Source organism: Falco biarmicus, chromosome 10, assembly GCF_023638135.1.
Source record: "Falco biarmicus isolate bFalBia1 chromosome 10, bFalBia1.pri, whole genome shotgun sequence".
Classification (NCBI taxonomy): domain Eukaryota; kingdom Metazoa; phylum Chordata; class Aves; order Falconiformes; family Falconidae; genus Falco; species Falco biarmicus.
The window spans coordinates 35,778,876-35,799,905 of record NC_079297.1 but is presented as its reverse complement, the minus strand read 5'-3'; the positions used below and the strand labels follow the sequence as shown (position 1 = coordinate 35,799,905).

Genomic DNA, 21,030 nt, shown 5'->3' with positions numbered 1-21,030 from the left:
AAGGGAGCCTGGGCCACAGGGGTCTTCTCCTGCTCAGCTGGGAAACTTGGTCTGGGGTCTCCAGAGTCCGGCTGAGCTCTTCTCTTTGGCAAGGTTATCGCCAGTAATACTGACCCGGGAAGATTCACTGAGTCTGGGCTACGCTCCAGCTTGTTAATCACTGGAACTCACGAAATAATTTTGCTGGTGTCACATAAGATGGAATAGATGCCAGTGGCCTCTCCTGTTCCTGGAATGAACAAAACCAGGCCAGAGCACACATGCTTTTCTCCCCCCGAGCAGCAGAACTAGCTGTGCCCACACCTGGGAAACACGCCGCCGAAGAAGGGGGGGCAGCTGTTACGTGCTGCTGGCTCGGGTTAGAATGGGCATGCGCCAAGGAGCCTCGGCACCCTGAACGCGATGCTCTAGCATCTCACAAGATCAGGCTGTAAGCAGTATCAAATGCACTCAAAATTCACAATCTTCTCTCGTCATGGCAAACCTCCTAAGGGGGAGGGAGATGGGAGGTATGTGTGGGAGGCTGGGTATGTAGATTACTCTAGGGAATCTAATCAGGTGTCCAGTTGATGAAAAAGCAAATAGATTAGCATGAAAATGGAGGCTGGTGCTTTATTACTTCACACTGAATTTCTCACTGCTATAATGTTGTTCCTTTTCCTACTTCTGGAGCATCTGACTGCGTCGCCTTCTGGAGAGCCTCACTGTGTACCCTACCTGTTCCTGAGCGCCCGGATCCATAACCTCCAGAGGTGTACCTGCTTGGCGTAAATAACGGCATTTCTCCCCCAGCAAATGCAGCTCTGCAGCTTTAATGCAGCCGGAGCGATGTCTAAATGCCATCCCTAACGCATTCTCTAGGACTTTTCATATGAGGAAGCAGAGCCCTTCCCAGACATGTCAAAGTGCATTACCCACTCATCAGCCCCGTTAAATGAACGGCAGTCATCGCTGTACCAGAGCCGGGGCATGTATCTATCGCTCAACCATGAGCTCAATACAGCTCCTGATAAGGGTATCTTATTTCTTACAGAAAAGGAGAAAACACTAGAAAAAATAAAGACATGTGGAAGTGGGCACTGAGCAACAAGACATCTATCGTTAAAATATAAACCAGTTCATTATTTTTTATGACTTTTATTATGTTTACTGCGGGGTGCAGCTCAATTGAACTCATTAATATGGCAATTATACAGAAAAAGAAAAAGGGCCTTAGGCTTTGACTTGCATCCAAACTGCCTCAAATGACAGGCACTACTTCCCTACACCAGCTTTTAAAGAGTGAGTGGGAAGCAGAGAAGGCAATAAATTAACAGAAAAACTTCCACCGATATACATACATGAAGAGGAGAAAATTAATTCTGAAGATTTTCTGCTTTAATGGCCTTAAAAACATTTGAGATGAGAATATCATATATTTCTTTGATAAGGATGTGTTCATTTTATGAAATTCTCTCATGCTTCTCTAATAGCAAATGCTCCGAAGTGTTGGAAACACAATTTATTCCGTTTATCTTCCTGGATTTCTTTTTACTAACCTTTACTATTCCCTACCTCTCCCTCTCCTGAAGCCTTCACCCCCTCCATTCTGCAGCATTAGCTATAGAGTGCCCATCTTATACCAGATAAATGCCAGGTCTGGGGAAAGTTGTTAAGGCAATACCATTGTCACCAATTATAAAACTTTGGGCCCAAAATCTCCATCTAAGACTCATGAATATTTCACACAAGTATCTTAACAAAAGGCCAAATTGCCTTGGTTGGCAGGGTAGGTCTATGGGCACTGGGTGCACAAACACAAGCTGTGAAAATAGAAAGGAATAATTTGGCATCTGTTGCATATATTAGGAAGTGTTTGGAGCCGCACTCCCTGGCAGGGACTTCCAAACCTGCCATGCAGTGACGCACATTTGTGCAGCAAAATGGCTGAAATGTACGTTGACTTTTAGGGAATGAGTCTGGTGAATATGAAACAGCTTCTGCATGTCCCAGTGCCGCTGCCTAGAATTAACACTGCGTTTACTATTGCAGCCAAAGATTCCTCTGAATTATCTTAGCAGAGGCTTCTGCATGTTATCCTGAGGATGCAAACTCTCCTGTACTAAGAGGAAGACTTTTTAGTGCACAGTTAGTGCCAGTATAAGCCACTGATTACCCTCTCCACTCCTCAAGAGTGGTCTGCTCGACAACCAAATGAAATAAGAGAGAAGGAACATGTTACAAACCTAGTAAATTCAGCGAGCCATGAGAAAATGAGGTGGTTACTGGGAGACTGTTCCATCACCTGTTGACCCCACTGCCATTACTGAGGTATAGACTTTATCCAGGTCATCCCATCCCATCCCATCCCATCCCATCCCATCCCATCCCATCCCATCTCCATCCAATGGTCCTTAGCAGAAGAACCATTTCACATCTCTATCCCGTTCACAGGACAACAGGTTACCATCAGATATTGACCCAGAACAGGAGTATATTGCCCTATGACATTCAGGCAAGGAAATTACATTGGTATGTGGTGGAAAAAAAGTAACGTGCTGGCAAATTACTTACTCTGGGGATGATTCTGGGGTTAAATTAGACATCTCCTCTGGTGTAGGTACTGCCCATGCACGCACAGCCAAAGAGAGGGAGGGAGAAAAGAAATTGCTGATTCAGTAACCCTTCCATTTTCTGCTGTATACCAACGAAACAATTCTGGCTTTACACCCTCCTGCATTTGCCCACTGCCTCTGCAGACCAGTTCTGACATTTGAACATTGGCCGTACGTCTCTAGATCACTGTATCTAACCGAGTGCTGCATTTCAAGGCTCGCCCTACCCCTCCTTAAATGATGCTATGAATCTGACTGTAATCTTGCACTGGCTTCAGTGGTTTACAGTTCAGACCCAGCCCCTGTGCCAATCTCACTGCTTGACAACTGCTTCAAAGCCCAGCAGATGCAGCTCAGTCACTGCTGCAATCCTCTGCATTTCCCTGAGACAACGCCCCTGACCATCACGGTTCAAAATCTAACTCTTCCGTGGCTGTAATCCTCCTTTCCCACGGGATCACATCCCAGTGCCCTGTAAAACCACAGGGTGCTGGGATCGCTGCTCATGACATCTGAGGATAACGCATGTGACTTTGGGTGCCCTTTGCCTGAACGCAAAAAGCCACCTGGAGCTTGAAGCAGAAAATTTTGCACATCTTAACACTCCAGAGACTCTCAAAAACTGAAATAGGCCAGCAGATACGAAACCACTGATTATATTAAGGGGATTTTTATACCAATTACCAAAGGAGGTAAAAAAAGCATTAACCAAGATCAAACAAGCTGTGCTTCAGAAGGACAATTTCAACCTATTGCCACGGGCTAGTTTTTCTCAGCTGAAGGCTCAGCCCACGGCTATGGAGAGGCAGTGCACAGCCATGGGGGAAAACAGCAGAACTCCAGGTTCGCTGAACAAAATGGGTGGAGAAGCTGGAGATAAAATTTTCTTGTGTTCTAAGAGCCACAACAGGGATAGCAAGAGGGCTCAGGAGATGCTGTGGGAGCAGGTGCAGTGGCACGACAGAGCCTGCTCACATGTGCCTTGGGTTAGGACTGGCTGATGCCATCGCTCTCGTTTTCAATAGCAATATTCAGGCCTCAGGACCTGAAATCTGCAGAGCCACGGAGAGGTATCAACTCGCTGCCGAATGTCTGCCCAAATCAGAAGGACCCTGAGCGTCTGGGCGAGCACTCACCTTGCAATTTCCGGCGATGGAAGCGAGGAGACCCCAGGAAACTATTCTTGATTGAGTTGAGTCGTGTCCTCCATGGCATTCCTCCAATGCTGGGGCTGGATGGTGGTGTTGGGTTGGGTGTGCCTGCTGGGCTCTCCTTTGGCGTATGGACAGGTGTCCCCTTGGGGGTAGGGAGGGGACTTCCCCTTGGAGAGGGGTGAGGGGTGACCTGTATGATGGGGATAGATTTGGTGCTTGGGTCAGTACTAGAAGGGAGCAATCTAACAGGAGACATAGGGTTGGTCTGCACTTTAGGAACAGCCAGCTGTGGGTTAAAGCCGGCAGCAGGCGAGCGGCCCTGGGCGTTCTGCACAGGGGTGTTCTGGGAAGAGGGCGCGCTGGTATTGCTGGTAGGGAGTGGGTTGGATTTAGTAGACTGGAGTGGTTTTTCGGCCAATTTGCTCTTGGATGGCAAAGTCTGCGTCTTTGGGTTGGGCTGAAGTGCTGGCTTTGGTTGGAGTACATGTCCAGGCCTGGAGGCGTTCCTACAAGCATCAGGGTCCAAGGAGACTTGGGGTCGGGGAGAGAAAGGGAGGTCGGAGGTCTGAGGGGGGATGAAGAACTTTCTGATAGGCTACAAGACAGACGCAGAGTGTCCATGCACATCAAAAACAGTGAAATACGCATAGAGCGGGCGAGCAGAGAAAGGAAAGTCAGAATAAAATCCATCCAAGTCACAAAGATGCACCATGTCACAGGGAGACACAAGAGATGGAGGTGAAGGGGTAGTGGGGGGAGGGATTTTGCAAAGAAACAAAAACGAACAAACAAACAAAAAACAAAAAAAAAAGACATGCAGTTAGCTGGGAACACAGCATAATCAACAACAGCAGCAGCGGCAGCAGCAAGAACAACAGTGTCATAACAGGCTTCATCATATTAACCAACCATGTGTCAGCAAAGGAAAACAACAGAAAGAAAAGTAAAACAAAGGAAAAGTATAAAAAAAAAACAAAATGAAAGAAAGTAACCAAGAAAAAAAGAAGAGAGAAATCTCTCTGGGATTGTTCTGATTGCCCTGCAGTGAGAGAAGCACGATGCTGTAGGGAGGTGAGGAAGGGGAAGAAGAACCACTCAAGCCACAGACAAATTGAGATGTGCCAATGGGACCACCTCTTCCAGCTCCAAGTGCCTGTATGCAAACCCAGCAGAGAGATGGAACTCAAAACAGGTGTGTGATACACACGGGGTGGTAGGCGATACACACAGCTACTGCACACAGCGGTCAGAACCTCTTTCCTTCCTCTTTACCCCCGTCTTTGGCTAATGCGCACCCCGGCTGCGCCAGACATGGCAGAAAGAGGGGGCGAAGGGAGAGGGACCCCGCGTGGGCATCGCCTCTCCTCCCCTGGCCTGGCAGGTTAAACTGCTCAGCCTTCTCTTGGAGGCTTCCGAGCACACACCACCACGGGAAAAATACGAACTCAGGTGGTGTTTGGTTTGTCCGCAGCTACAGCCAAAACTTGAGTGAGGCCTGGCAAATATTTTGTTTATCTGGGAAGAGATGATACTTCCCATCAGACTTTATGCTTCTCCGGCAACATCCCTCATTGTACTGAAGGACAGCTTGACAACTGGAATTTCTGTCATAAAGTCACAGCAATATTTGCCATTAAGTCCCAATTCTATGGAGGGGGTGGGGTGAGCCATTGTTTTGCAAGACACAGTTTAAAAAGAAAAACACAACCAAAGTTCATAATCCATCACCGAGTTACCAAAATGGGATTATGATTTTTTTTTTTCCCAAACAAGAACATATACACACGTTAGAAGCATTTGGGAAACCAAACAAACAGCAATACACAGACTTGGGAGAATAGAAGCCTTTTAAAGGGATATTAGCAATCTAAAAATCACATTTAAAACAAAGGTCCTTACAAAACATTGCTGTTAACACCTTAGATTACAAGCACTGGCAGAATTGTAAAAATAGAAATCACTACTCAAAGTCTTTCGGTTTGGACTGTGCTCAGATTGTGAAGTCTAGAAATTACTATCCATTATAAATGATTTACCATTATAATTTTTATTTTTATTATTATTACAATTATAATTATCATTATTACTATTATTATTATTACTATTACTATCCATTCTTAACACCTACAAGCTGTAACCAAGCACTGTCCATACATACCATGTACACATAACGATGCCTCAAATCTCAGTCCCAGGTAAGCACACTCACTATTGAGTTTACTTTCTGGGTTTGATGGATTAGCCCAATGCTGTCATATTCAAAAAATGCAGAAATGTATTGAAGACTTAAGTCCTAAAATTGTTTGCATCAAAGCTGTGTAATTACTTCAAAGGACTTAGGGTTAGGCCACCAAGACTAAAAGAAAATCACTACATCAAAACATTTGTGTTAGGATTGTAAAGTTAAAACTAAAGTGTGCCACGTTGGTAATTCGGATAACCCGTGAGAAAGGAAGGGGAAAAGAAGAGGAAAGTGGTTAATTTATGGAAGTCACTATCAGCATCTGACAAGTCATCTTTTGCAAATGACACCAATGGATAAAAGTCAAAGACTGTTGATTGCAAAAGTTTCCTTGCAGTTTTTGTATCTTACATGTATGATGATTTGAGAAACAAATTTGAAAGAAAGTCGGTCAAATGCAGCTCCCTCTCAAGCCATTAAGAATCTGAAGGGGCACCCTTAATTACCACATTTTCAATAATGAAATAAAGAACACGATCAGGTCTGTTGTGCTGGTGCGATGGGGAACATCACTGAGATTTCAGAACTCCTAGTTGCTGGAGGATTCAATTCATCATAGAACTGAGCCTCAGCAGCACACAGAGTGGAATGTGTATTTGCTTTTTAAAGTATGTTCTCTTTCAATAATCTAAGGTGCTATTAGAAGCATAGGTAAGGACGTTTAAAAAAATATGATTTTTATTCCAACATTTCCTTTTAAGCCTCACATGTGACCTGCCTTAATATTCTTAAAAAAAAAATGATTTTTATTCCAACATTTCCTTTTAAGCCTCAAATTTGACCTGCCTTAATATCGTTATGATCTGCTGAAAATGCCATCTGGTTGCTAAATCCCTTTGAAGACTATTTAATCAACTGCCTCTTAAAAGAATAATGGTAAGATACAGCAACGATGGGACAGATCTTGTCATCCTTATTCTTTGATGTAGTCCTACTGAGATGCCAGAAATTGATCCCAAGAGATCAATTAATGAGATTAAGATTTTGGTTTGCTACACTGGATGCTTATTTTGTGCACACAACTGTTTCCATGCTCTTTTTCAGTACATTTTGCAGTGGTGTAAGAATTCTCAGGCTCCTGCTTCATTCCACTGACACCCAGGAGTCCCAGTGCAGAAACAAGGAAATGGATCTTCACTGGTTCCTGGCCCGTTAAAGATGCAGAGGAGACCACGAACACATTTATGCCAGTTGCAAAACAGCGTAACAACTGATGCAAACCCAGAATGTGTTTCAGAAAAGAGTTCCACCGAGCACGGAGCTGGAAGCTGTATCAGTCTATAAACTTACAGCTGACAGCGTGTCTTTATGCAGAAGAATTACACACGATGCTACTGGGGAATTACAATGTTAAACACTTGGAAAACTGATGTTACCTTCATATACCTAAGAACAGATCCAGAGCATCCGTACCCTAACACTGTATCCATTTCCAGTGGGGGGATGGCATCTTCTCCTGAAGTCATGAAAAGTGTGGAGAAATCCTCCAAAGACTCGGCCAGGCAACTGGGTAACCTGCACGGCCACAGCCCCCCAGGCTCCTTGATGAGGCCTCGACTTTTGTAAGCACTGCAGCCTTGGGGTGACTAAATGGCCTCGCCAGACACGAGGAATGCTCGCTCTTATCCCTAAAGAGTTACCAAGGAGAGGGACGCCTCTGTCACTGCACTAGGAAACTGTAGTAACTTTGCTACATGTGTACGGTCAAGCACGTTTTGTACTAGCTGAGGATCAGTACTGGCCGAGTATCCGTATTTAGCTGACTGTATACTGAACAAGGGCAGTGAAAGTACCTTATTTAGAGGGCTTTGAGTGTTCTTTTCTCATCTTAATTAGCCAGCTTCTTCCTCTCCTTTTAAATTTGCTAGCCCTCAAATTTGTACAGCCTATTTTCTCTGACTTTCTAATACAAGCTATTCTGAGGCAAAGAGCATCCAGCTGGCTGTAACCAGCATGGTTTGGCGCTCTACTGTGACCTGACTGAAGACAGCGACGAAACCCTTCCCGATGCACGGTCTGAACCCACGCCGCACACGGATCCCGGCTGGATCTGGCGGTGTTTAGTCACAGCCACGTTATCCTGCATGCTGATGAGACTGGAAAAGGGCGAGGGCACAGCGAGACCCCTGTAACAGCGCTGGGAGCATGTGAGAAATTCTCTGCTCGCATTTGTAAATAGCATTTCCCTCACCACTCATGAAAATTTACAAGCTGCCAAGGAAAAACAAAACATCCCAGCTAAGAGCCACAGCTCTGGAGCAACAGATGTCAAAAAGCATCAAGCATGTGTGAGTGAACTGGACTAACAGATCTTGAAGCGGCACCACTTACCCTTGGACTGCTGAGAGGACTGGTGGAGAGCCCAGACGACGCTCCGCTGATTGACCGAGACCTGGATGGACACAATAAGGAAAACAGCCCTCAGAACACTTGGACAGGTAAGAACCCTGAACACCAGCCACCACAGGCACAGGCATGAAGTGAGGAGGAGGAGGGAGGCTGTCACTGGAAAAGCACAGGACTCTTTCCTTTCACTACTGTCACCTTTTGCAGTTGCCCCACCCTCAAACCAAAGAAGCGCTGCTGCTCAGGGAGGACGCTATAATCCCTTTTCACTAAGGGAGCTGCTACCTTCTTTTTGGTCATCAAGCACCTGGAAGCTACTGCGCCTGACCTGTGCAAGCTGAGCTGCTGGATTCCAACAGGACTGTCAAGACATCCGTGTTGGTGCTGAGAATTCTCTCCCGCACAGTGCTGGTAAACACAGAATGAGGCATTCTCTGTCAGAAGCAACATGGAAAAGCACCGTCTGTACAAGGCACAAAGGTAGGGGATTCTTCCAGATATGAAGAAAAAGCGCCAGGTCTCCATGCCCCAGGCACAGAGTCATTTCCTACGGGATGAGCTCCCGTGCTGGCTTAACCCCTGCCAGCCCCCCACCGATGGAGCTCGATGGGGTAACCCCTGCCAGCCCCCCACCGATGGAGCTCGATGGGGTAACCCCTGCCAGCCCCCCACCGATGGAGCTCAGGCCTCCCCTCTCCAGCAGGACTTCCCACTGCCCGGTCTGCTCGATGGGTAACGAGTTCTGCTGTGGTTGGTGACCTGACTGCTATCAAGATAACAACCCAGGTGCCCTCAAAAAGAGGCCAGTCAAGGGAGAATAAACCCTCCTGCTATTTGCTGACAAGGTCACCTACACTGTAATGCTCTTACGCTCTCCAGCGAAGGCCACCTATGAAAAATATCAGCTGTAGACAATAAAATGTACGAATGGGCTATGCTAAACGCGCTGAAAGGGCAGACAGGCCCAACGCACAAACATCTCAGCAGCAGAAGTTTCCAGGAGGAGGGCTGCCCAGCAGGGAAAAAACCCGCCTGTGTGACTGTGCCTGAGTAAGCCCCAAGGGCAGCTGCCTCCTACCCTTTTCAAACAGAACGTCACCTTGAAGACCGAACCATCTGACAGCAGAGGACCTGGCTAAGAACCTGGTTGTCCAACAACCACCATGCAATGTCAACGTAGCAAACCTACCAACGTTTCACCTGCAGCAAGAGCCGTGAAAGCAATTACTTGCCTTCAGGTAACAAACATGAAAAGGTGAAATCCTCTAGAAGCTCGGAAAGCAGAGTGCCAGTGTGCATGTGTATACACATACATATTTAAACTTGACATAGGTCAGAGAGTTCATGTCAGTTTATACATAAAAGCATTGAGAACACAAATTGTCTCAGTTCACTCTCTTCTACTGTTATAGAAGAATCAAACAAAAAAATCAGTTTACAAAATGGTGTCCCTGATATATTGTAAATAAATTTGAGTAGTAATGTTACTAAAAAAATGTGAACTGCAAGGGGAAATATTTCCAAGGGAAGAGCAAGCTACAACTGAACACAATGGCTGGTCCTGTTCTCTCTGTTTGTATCCTCTGCAGAAACTACTCACTGATGGTTGTCTTTGTATCTCATCGCAGTCTGTCCATCCCAGTAAGCAGGTGAAACCCAGAAGCCCTGCCTCAGCATGCTTTTTTGCCAGATAAAATATAAATTTGCGCCGTGAAAATCTGGGGCACTCATTCTACGCAGAAACTCCCCACCTACGTTCGTCCTTGTACCCTGCTGCAGTCTGCCCATCACAGTGCAGCAGTCAAAACCTAGAAGCTCAGTCTTGGCATTCTTTTGCACTAGATAAAACCTAAATTTGTACCATCATGATCTGGGGCACTCATAAAGGTTTATGCAAAGTAATTTTGAGGGGAGAACCGTCTGCCCCACTTTCAAAAGGCTGTTTTACGTGCCTCTCCTGTAACTGACGTAGCTGAGCGCAACACAGATGTGTCATGCATATGGGAAGTCCATGTAGTTAAAGTCTTCCTCGTATGAGTCATCAGAAAAAGCTTCTTCCAAACCATAAATTACAAGAGGAGCCTATAGGTTATCTTGGACAAATGTGGAAGGCATTTAGGTGCCCAGCAATGCAGCTAAACAACCTGCTTAGGAGTTAAACTCCCACTAGGAGATGTTCCCACCAACTCTCAACAGTGGTGGGAAAGTCCTCTCTCACACTCACCTGAATTCCAGGATACTTGATTAAAAGTTCCAATCTGCTATTTCCTTTTTGCAATCAGGTGTTTCGAACAGTCCTGAATTCTCCCCTCCCAACCCCATTGCCTCCTATGTTTTTACAAAAACGATCACACGCATGGAGGGCAAAACATGGCAGGCCCCACCTCCCAACTCCCAGTTCCTTATTGGAAGCAATATTTGAAAAAAGAGTTGTTGTGTACTGTGTTTTCATCCAGCCTAGGAGCCTGAGGTAGGGGACAGAAGAGAGAGTTAGTGTGAAATCCTCCTGGAAATGCATTCAGTATCCACATGATTGCTATCAAACAAGCTTTATCTCTGCTGCTGATTTACATGCAAAATATGTAAGAAGTAAAGTAAGCCCTATAGCAAGTTTTAGTTTGTCCACACTGGAAATGGTATATAGGAGCAGTGGAAAGAGTTTAAAGAATCCCGGGTTAATTTTAAGTGTTGGAGTGAAAAGAGAGCTGTACATATTCAAAACTTTTCCCCTTTACCAGAGAGTGCTGGTATGGGATATGACACCCAGACTGAGGAGCTTTTCCTTGCATCTCCTTCAATTTAATAAATCTCCCATAATTTACCTTTACAAGTGGGACACAGTTCCCAAGCTGGCTATAAAATCTCAGTACACTGACAGGTTCTATACTCCAGTACAGAAATGCTAACGAGCAAAAATGACAGATTTGTCCTTCCCAGCAAGATCATCTTAGCTGGGAAACGCCAGAATTCTGGTTTTTTTGGGTTTTTTTTTTTTTTAAAAAAACACACACATGCACTGCTCCTGTATCTCAGAGTCAGGTGGACAGAACTGGGACAGGGCCAAAAGTAATGAAAACGTTGCATTATGCTGAAACGCTGTAATGAAAAAATAGAGAAAATTTAAATTTTTATCCCTCTCACCAGAAAATGAAAGCATGAGGCCCTACAGGCAGCACATTAGGATGGCAGACCCTGGAAAATCTTATGTGGGGAATGAGGAGAAAAATATGACATCATCTTATCTCTGTGGCTACAAACTACATTTATTCAGTGGGAAGTATCTATTAGTAAGTAACATCCTATGTGTCTCTATAGGCATTACATATCATTGGAAGCATTAAATCTATACTTATTCCAATAACTTAATACTAAATGCAACAATCTAGGAAACTACAAACATTGCAATGTGGCTCCTTTTTCTCTGTGTTTTGCACTGCTGCATGCTTGGGCACTAACTCGAAGGAAGCCATCAAAAAGTTGTTGAAACTGCAAGCAGGGAAGTCAGTGCAGTTGCTCGGATAAAGAGCATTCCCTCAAAGACACCTGCCAGGTTTAGAGACCCAAGAAGTGACTCTTTAGCCCCTTCCAAAGTGACACAGTTGTTTTGCCAAGCCTGGAGAGAGGAGTGGAAAAAACCCAAACAGAAGGGAGCTAGACCCAAGGCTTAGGAGGGGGAGGATGTAGAAGACACTCTAACCACAGGATGGGCACTGAGACCATTGCAGGCTGCTCCTCCCTCTCATGGACTGACAATAACCTGGAGACGTCTGAGCTATGAAAGAGAGAGGCCAAGGACTGACGAAATGTGCCTGTGTGGGCTGTGCTTTGTAGCTGTGATGATTTTATACCTTATTCAATCTGTTTGATACCTCAAAGTCAAAAGGTCCTTTGTTTTAAAGCAGTTTCTTACTGATTTTACCCAGCTGCTTGTCAAAGGGGAAGCCATGTGAGGCCCAATTCGTGTTACACCAGTGGTCTCTTACTGGTGAAACGGGGGAGCTGGAATCCAGTTTCCAGCTGGTTTCAGAGAACGGCAGCATTTCTTGAGAGCTGTGAGAGGTGAAGGGCTGAAGCCTCACGCTGCTGAGGTGCAGGCAGAGAGAAATACAAGAAGGAAAAGCGCAGCTGACCTGGCAGCCGCACCCCCCAGCACCCGTACAGCGCGCCCCTCGCTCCATCAGCGTCCAGGTGCTTTAACCAGTGCAGCTGCTGGTGCACACCAGGGCAGTACGAAGGCTTCACAGCCAGCAATTAACGTTTGCGTGGGATTTGGCATTTGTTTCTTCCTTGAATGACCGTCTCACAGAAATTTGTCTTATAATCAGCGGGGGGGGGGGGGGTCTGCGCTTGCTGCAGTCCCAGCAGAACCTGCTTTCACAGCACAGTTTTACCAGGACGCTGATACAGCCTCTTAGCTGGCCAAGCTGGAGCCATGCTTCCAAGGAGGGCAGCCTGCAGCATGCATGCAGCGTGCAGTAATGCATCAGGCTTGTGTCCCTGGGTGAAATGCCTTAGAAACTTTGAATTGGGTTGATTCCACGTGTTGTTTTGAAAGTCATTCCCAAAATATCCAGCCAACCTCTTATTTGCTTCAAGCATAAATTGGGTGGAATTTGATACTCCTCTTTGCTTGCTCACTCAAATGAAACCAAAAAATTCTAAACTGTATTGCAGGGTATGAGACCCCTGGAAATGACCTGAATTAACCTGCGATAGGTGAGCAGCCTGGCATTGCGTGTTACAGCATTTCATCGCTATTACTCTTGGGTGTCTAAAAGATACAACCTGTGCTTCCTTCCTCTCTGATCCAGGGAATACGAACAGAATACCTCTGATGGTCCAGTGACTTAACAGTCCCAACTGTGCAAATAATACTAACTGTAACAGCTCTTACTGGGAATACTTATGCTTAGGTCAGAAGGTCTACTCATGATAATAACCACTTGTAAGATGAAGCCTTACAAAGAGTACAGAGAAAGGACTTGCAGGTGTTGGTAACACACCTCTTCTTCCTTTTAGTGCAGACAGAGGGTGACGTTGAACAGCACCACCTTCCTTAATTGGCCAATTATACTAAAGTTCCATTTATAAGTGGTTTAGAAAGAATTAATAAATAGTAAAGCATGCTACAAACATGAGAAGCTACTGGTGCTAATTAGCTTTCTCAATATGTATCCTCTCAATAAGCTTTTGCTGGAGTCTGTAGTGATCTATTACAATGTTTTTATTAAATCATTTACTAATGAAATATTCTCCTTCTGTTAAGTACTTATAAATGGAACTTTAATTTGAAGCGTGACTGCATTCCTAGTTGTACGTATATCCACTTTATTGAAAGTAAAGACCTTTGAAGACGTGTGTGTCTCTAGGGCCATCTGTTCACCTCTTAAAAAAACATATACTAAAAAGAGAGGGAATACCCAGCATTTTTTAAATAACACGGATGGGATTCAGCTTCATCTTAAAAAAAAAAAAAAAAAAAAAGAAGAAAAAAGGATAAATTAGGATAAAAATTAACTGGAGGGTACCAAACAGATACAAAAAGTGCTAAACAGAGAAGGGGTTTTCATTCTTGGAGGGTGTCCTGGTACCTGCACAGTGTCTGAGGATAGTTCTCTGTGCCCACAGACATTGAGACATCGAGACAAACAAAAGAACAAAAGAGAACCCAAAAGTAAATTATATGGAGTGTGACTCCAACATAAAAGCATACAAACACACACAAAAGCACCAAAAATGCTTCTTCCCACATCTCTCTCTCTCTCTCTCCCTGTGTAACGCCTCGTTCACTGAAGTGTGTCAGCCTGTATTGTATTTGTAAAGTGCAAATGAAAAGTTTCTCTACAAGATACAACAGGTCCCGCAACAGGAATAATCCAAAACTAGAGCTTACCCCAATGGATCAGCACTCGCCATCCTCGGAAAGGGAAAACGGAGAGGGAAGGAGAGAGAGAAAGAAAGAGAGAGGGATGCGGAGGCAGGTGGAGAGAAGAGTAGGAAAAGCAGAGTGAAATACTGTTCGGAGAACTGAACGGTCATAATTATTGCCACCGGTGCCTACATCTTCAGAGACCAGGAACACTAGGGGGACAGTTTCATTTACCAGAAAACAACTTTTGTCCTGCTCATAATATTGCAGACACATCCAACTTTGGCACTGGGGAGTACGGAGAGGGACATACTGAGGCTGTAAAAAAAAAATTCCCAGCCAAATCCCAATTCAAGCAGTCAGCAGAGCAATGGGGTTCATACTTCATGCTGCATTTCTTTTCTGCCTCTCACATAAGGCACAGTTACATCAGACTGTTACCAAGGAAATTGTTCTTTTTGTCCCCAGTTTGCTCCGTGTTGTGTCCCTCTGTCCCCCAAGCTGGCCTGGTAAGAAGTACTTTTTTTGCCACGAATGAACTGTGAAACGTATTGGTTATTAAAGCATGCATTTCTGAGCCAGCTTGGGAGCCCAGGGTACAAGATTGTAGCTCAAGCTGTGAATCCGCTTTGAGACTGGCTTATTAGTCATGATGGCCTTATAGTCAGGAATTCAGATCAGCTAGAACATACCAGCTCAGCAACCCAGCACTTATCTCTGTGGATGCCATCTTGTGCTCCAGGATCTCATTTTTCATTTAAAATAAATTCAGTCTCTAGGTCTTAAAGGTTGCAAAGAAAATCTTTCAAATGTGAATGGAGAATAAATCAATGCTGTGCTGAAAAGAGTCTGAAACAGCAGCTCTGAAAGCAGAATGAATCTCTGGCATGTTGACTTTGAAACCTAGCGACAATCAAAAACTTCAGTATTCTTAATTTTTCACTACTAACCAAAGCATTCAAAATCAGAAAGAATAGTCAGGTTATTAAGTTTTCAGAGGTGCAGGTAAGCCAACTCAGGAAAGTATCACCACCTTTTCACATTAAGAAGGATCAGATTAGAAATAACAAAAATTCGGGTGTTCTTACACCAAATTATTTTCAAGTTGGATGCAGCGCTTTTTTTTTCCTCTCTGTCTCGTTCTCTCTCTCTTTCTTTCCATTTTCAGTAACAGGCTCCCAAGCTGCCAGAGCTACCTCTGGCTGGGTGAGGAAAATCCATTCTCCACAAGACGGTCACCAACAGAAATGCCAAATTTAATATATGCCCAGTAGATTTCACAGTTTCCTGCTCAGTGCAACTAGCCATGCTTCCAGTTACATCAACACTGCAAATGCTGGGCTGGGCAGCGCAAGGCAGTTTTGAGAAAAGTTAAAATTAAAACATAGTTAGAATAGAAAGAAAAAGTTGTTGTGCTACGCATTGATAGAGAAGTGGAAAGAAGCATTACATTAAGTTCTTTTTCATGTGTTTGAGCGACACTCCATTTATATTTCGGCCTGGAGTGCAAATTTGGGTAAGATCTAATTCATATACATACAAATACATATATATGTATATATTCAGGGACATACACTGTCCTCGATTGTACCTGTACAAATCTATCTACAGTGATGTAACTGAGAAGAGCAAATTGACACCCATTGTATACTGGAACGTGTGTGTATATTTATACAGAAAATACACCCATATTCACACATGCAGAATATTAAAACGTAAATAGAATGGGTGCAAGAAGGTTGATTAATTTTTCTTTCAAGTCATTTTCCCAACAGGGAAGGCACTGAAGAGGTTAACAAAGAGAATGGAAAGCAAATTGACAATAGGGAAAAGGAAAAGGGAAATGAGGTTTAAAAAAAATGAACAATCCCAGGACACAATAGACCCAGAAGCGCAGACATGTGCATTCCCTACAATACTGAAGCAAGTGAACTACGGAGCTGCAGCAACCCAGATACAGAAGAAGAGAAGCACTGAAAGAGGGGGTGAAAGAGAAAGTCAGAAAGAAAGAAAAAGAAAAAGAAAGGGACAGTGGCCTCAGCTACTAAGACAACCATGTGCATCTAGAGGGAAGGGACCCTTAAAGATGCAGTATTCCTTTAAAAAAGACATCATAAAGTTGGATAATTAAACACTGGCCAAAAATTTAATGGCCACCATGATTAGCTGGCCCCATTTTGCTGGGGTCCTCTTTGCTGCCTACCCCTTGCTGCCGTGTGGCTGTGCGCAGAGCCAGAGTCCAGGCCCTCTCACTTGCCCACCACTGAGGTTCTGCATCCTAACTCTTCAAAGTGGGAGGGAGGCAAGACCACAGCAAACGTGGTCCTCCAAAAGTCAGCGTGGTCCTTCAGAGAGAAGGACCTGGGGGACCCCTGTGCAACGCTCTAACCTTCTCCTGCCGGACTCTGACCAGTGTCACCTCTGAGAGGGAACACAAAACGTCCGTGTGTATTTTGAAGTTCCCCCAGCGGTTACTGAAGGGTCATTCCCTTTGCTCGCACCACAGCTGCAGCAGCTGCTAGAGAGGGACAGGGCGACAACAAATGGTGCTGGGAACATCTGCTGGCAGCCCCTTCTCCTGTCACAGGTATCATCTCTGCACTTCTCTTACTGGACCTGAGTTTTAATTGCTGTGGAAAAGCTCATCTTCCGAGGAGTCTCAGACTTAACTTTTAATGCAAGAAGTGCCACGTGGTCAAGAACAGGATTTATGTATCGGGGGAATCAGAGAAAGGAACAGGAATTCCTGTGTCTGTGGTAACAGTCCAGGAAAGCCCACACACGAGAGACTGTATCACCACGGCTTCTTCACGGCTGTGAAACTGGGAGCTTTCTAAGTTCGGGTCCAATGCTTGTTCCTATCCCGGCATCTTAAAGAGGGTGCTGGACGCCCCGCGCCGGGCACAGCCTCTCCTGCAGATGTTCTTCACCGTGGCGGGTTCAAGAACTGAAGCACTGCCCACAACGGGCTGCCCCAGCCTGCAAAAGGCCAACACAGGGGCTGTCCCTCACACATCCTACAAGTCTCCTGACGCTTAAAAGCCACTTTTTATATAGAAAGTTGCTGTTAGAAGGGGAAATGGAAAGAAGAATGGTTTGCCCGGTCCAGAGGTTCCTTTACGGAACCTACTGCTTCCCCCTTTTTGAATCATATGGAATACTCCTAACCATTCAGTAAGCTAAGTGTTTGTCCAAAATGTATAAGGATTACATTTTGATGAAGAATTATCCATTGGGATGCCAGGTTTTAACATTAGAGAAAAATTCTCTTCCCCTGAGACTCAAATTTTAGGAACAGGTCAACTAAAAACTTCCCCAAAAGTCTAAACTTTGTTGTTGTTGTTGTTTCTGGGCCCACATGAGTCCACTTAAACTCCTAAATCTGGTGGCCTGCGTGTCTTCCATTGTGCCTCTATTCACAGTTGGGAGTTACGCTTTCTGTCACTCTTTGTCTGCCACTTGAACTGCTTGATTGGAATCATCCTCCGAAATCTGTCTCTGGTCACCTTTTCCTCTGGTGTTCTCTGGTGCAGCTGCAGCCAGGGTAGTCTTAAGGAGTTTGTCTCTCACCTACAGGCACTCAGTATTGTGCTCTGCCGCGCAGGATTTCCCAAGTTTCCTACCATTGCTGTCACTGACTCAGTTGTGCTGCTGTTTCTAGTGCTGGGAGCGAGGCACTCGGGGCTTTTCTAGTGTTTTATATTCCAGTCGTTCCCAAAGCAGTCTTAGCAAATATGTCTTCTGCCCTGGGCGTCCTCGCTCATGGCAGAACCGAACCAGAGGTAGCAGTAGGATGAAATTTTAGGGGCAGAAAACGTTGGTACAGTCAAAAGCTGCATTTGGGATAGCCTCAAATGAATAGTGCTATAGAAAAATATATGTAGTGTGGGGCTGTAAGTATCCCACCCTCTGAGTTTGTCTCTAAAGAGAGAACGGCTGGGTCCCCACAGGGAGAAGGTAAGTACTGCATCTTTAAGGTCTCAGCAGTGAGGTAGAGGAGAGGAACATATTGTCAGTGTTTATACCTTTCTTCTTTGTTGAATTTGGGATTGGCTTCAGAGATATCCAGGCTTTTACTGAACATTGTTTTACTATGGCAGGAACAAAGCGAGAAAACAGAGTTACTGGTGTGGACATTTATAAAAAAGAGTCACCTGAAGCAATGCTGGACACCCAGCCCCCCAACCCCTCCTCCTCCCCTTTTTAAGCAATTCTCTGACAAACCTTTCTTTTACTTTCCAACTATGGCTCCAGCCTACACACAGTGCTGAAGTTCATTATCTCCCCCTGACTTCTGAGGTCTAAGATGACGTCCCCCACACATTCCTGCAAACTCTGTTCTCCTTTACACAACTGAAAACCCAGGTACCATCTACTTTGTCACGTTGTCCGGGGAAAATAGAACATGCCTGAAGGCACAAATTGCAAAGTGCTCATTACTCAGACTTTTCTAGAAGACCTCAACGCTAAGCACAATCTGGGAAAAGGTTAAAATCAGACCACAGAGCCTCTTAGAGGAACGGTAATCCATTCTGTAGTCTAATTTGTAGGCTCCATTACCACTTAGTCCCAACTCTCTTCCCTATACTCAGGGTATAGAGAAATGCCCTTCTTGGGTCTGAATCCCTGAAGCTTAGAAGCAAAATTCCCCGTGCTTTGCTAAAGAGGCAGCTCTCTGTAATATATTTCACTGTAATATGCTTCGCTGTTTCACAGAACACTGCTTCCTAATGTTAGCTGATCTCTCATGCAAGCTATCCACTTCAATAACCAGAAGAAAATGAATAGTTAATGAAGCCCATTTTAGAACAGTTTTTGGACTCTCACAGCAGAGCTGCTGAAAATTTCTGGCATATCCCTGGGGGAGGCTAGCTCCCATGGAATTCTTCCTAGTCTGTGTGGTTTTGGCACCAGGGACAAATTAGCTGGTATTGAACTAAGCTCAGAATCTACCTCTTTTCTCTTGACTTTTCAATGAAATACCAGACAGTCTGAGAGGCGTGGATACCACAAGAGCAGAAGCAACTAAGAGATAGTTATAAACCCGTTTAGTTGACAACTAGCAGGGAAAACCAAGAATTAACAAAACTTGGTCACCAGTTTTAGGGTGGCTGCTGTTTGTGCATACTAACTTTGCCTTGTACGAAGACCCAACAGAGAACACAGGAGAGGTCAGCACAAGCATTTCAAGGAGTCTGTAAGCTCAAGGAGCAGCCTTTGTGCTGAGTTGCCCTGCTCCATTAGCCAAAACTAAGTCACTGAAGGACCAAGTTTTTCGCTTCATACTTTCTCAGCCTGTAGGGCTGAAGGCTGCCAAGTTTCAAATCTCACTGGGAAGATGTGCCCTTCAACAAGCCAAGACCAGACCCTTGTTGGGTTCCCTCATGGCTACCAAAAGCACAGTTCATCACACAGACACATATACCAGAGGTCATAACATAAATCCCCATTATGCAAGCAAACATCTGTTTACTACTGGGAAAAAGGACAATAGGACTAAATCACAAGACACATGGGCGTTTGGCCCACTGGTTAGAAGAGTATCTCTGTCAGCTCAAGAAAGAAGCAATGGCTCTGTGTTTCTGGATGTTTACAAAAGTCATCTGTGTCTAAACAGGAGACCTGGTTCCATGGTCCACCTCCCTGTCTTCCCAGTGTTGTAGAATAAAAGCACTGCGGAGTCATCTGTTGAGACCGAAGAATGTCATTCTTAAAAGAGCACCCACCCCTGGGATCTAAGCCCTACTGCTGTAAAATCCATCGTCAGTGGGTCATTTCATGGACATAACATGCGACCAGCCATTAACGCCCCACCCCCTTGGTGGAAGGCACTTGTCATTTTGTTACTGATTGCTCTGACAGATGGTGCCCCATCAGCAATGCATCGTCCCCAGACAACCCCCATGCAGTGGTGTTCATTAATGAAGCCAGTTCACGTTATAAACGACTGTGCTGCCAGCAACACAAAATGTGCCGTTGTCATCTGTGGATGTGGATGGTATGAGTTATGGAAGCTCACACATGGAGTAAAATAACATCTTCCCTTTAACCCCTTCCAAAACAAGCACTACTAAACCCATCGTCATCAATCACGGTGTCAATACGTCCCTGTCTCCACCCTCCATCACACCTTTACGGCCAGCCCTGAGCTGTGGTATGCACTGCCCTGTATCTCTTCTGTGCCTGGCAGGTTTTGCTTCCTCCTTAAGCCAAAGTCCTTCTCTACCGATACGTAGCCTGGCCACGTCTCTGCTCTGAACCATCTCGGACCTTTTGACTTCAGTTGTTTCCTCGTGTGCAGAACTGAGCGAGACATTTAAAAGCAAAAGAAATACTTTGGACAGCAAGACACAGCGTTGCCTCTTCAGACTTCTGAATCCAAAGTGAAGGCTGAGAGCTGGAAGTGAAGGTTCCAGCTCTCAGCAAACTTGGGGATCAATCTAACACCCCCTGTTTGTTCCGCCCAGTTGGACACTTGCTGTAAGCTCTGCAGAGCGCTGAGCCTCGCAGGCAGCCTTGGGGAGAGGGAAAGTGATTCACCCTGGGTGGCTCTGGGAGCTTCACGGCCTGTGCACCTGCCAGGTACCAGCTCAAACGCTGCAAGCCCAGTAAGGAGGCAGCGGCTCTTTGTCGGTTTTGTTCATCCTCATCCCTTTGAGGCCCGTAAGGAACACTGAGCACACCCTGTCCTGAACATTTCCTTTGCCCAGCCTCCACGTCAAAGCAAACCAATTATTCAAGACAGGTTTCCAACCTACACTGCGATGAAAAATCTTTATGGCAGAGTATTTGAAGGCCACGTAGCTAGTCTGAAGTAAGTCCTAG

General features: G+C 45.2%; 1 protein-coding gene across 15 annotated transcripts in view; it reads right to left on the bottom strand.

The window, feature by feature from the left end:
* The window catches only part of BRSK2 (BR serine/threonine kinase 2), a 315,828-nt gene that overhangs the window by 29,151 nt on the left and 265,647 nt on the right, over positions 1 to 21,030 (bottom strand). For 7 of the 15 annotated variants that reach the window (XM_056354309.1, XM_056354311.1, XM_056354312.1 and 4 more), the window contains 5 exons: positions 18,231 to 18,296; positions 14,230 to 14,253; positions 8,322 to 8,382; positions 3,731 to 4,343; positions 2,554 to 2,602 (listed from right to left, as the gene is read on the bottom strand). In XM_056354309.1, the coding sequence (XP_056210284.1) occupies positions 2,554 to 2,602; positions 3,731 to 4,343; positions 8,322 to 8,382; positions 14,230 to 14,253; positions 18,231 to 18,296 (813 nt within the window). The remainder of the gene's footprint in view (positions 1 to 2,553; positions 2,603 to 3,730; positions 4,344 to 8,321; positions 8,383 to 14,229; positions 14,254 to 18,230; positions 18,297 to 21,030) is intronic. The other 8 variants (XM_056354313.1, XM_056354318.1, XM_056354317.1 and 5 more) reach the window with 4 other exon arrangements.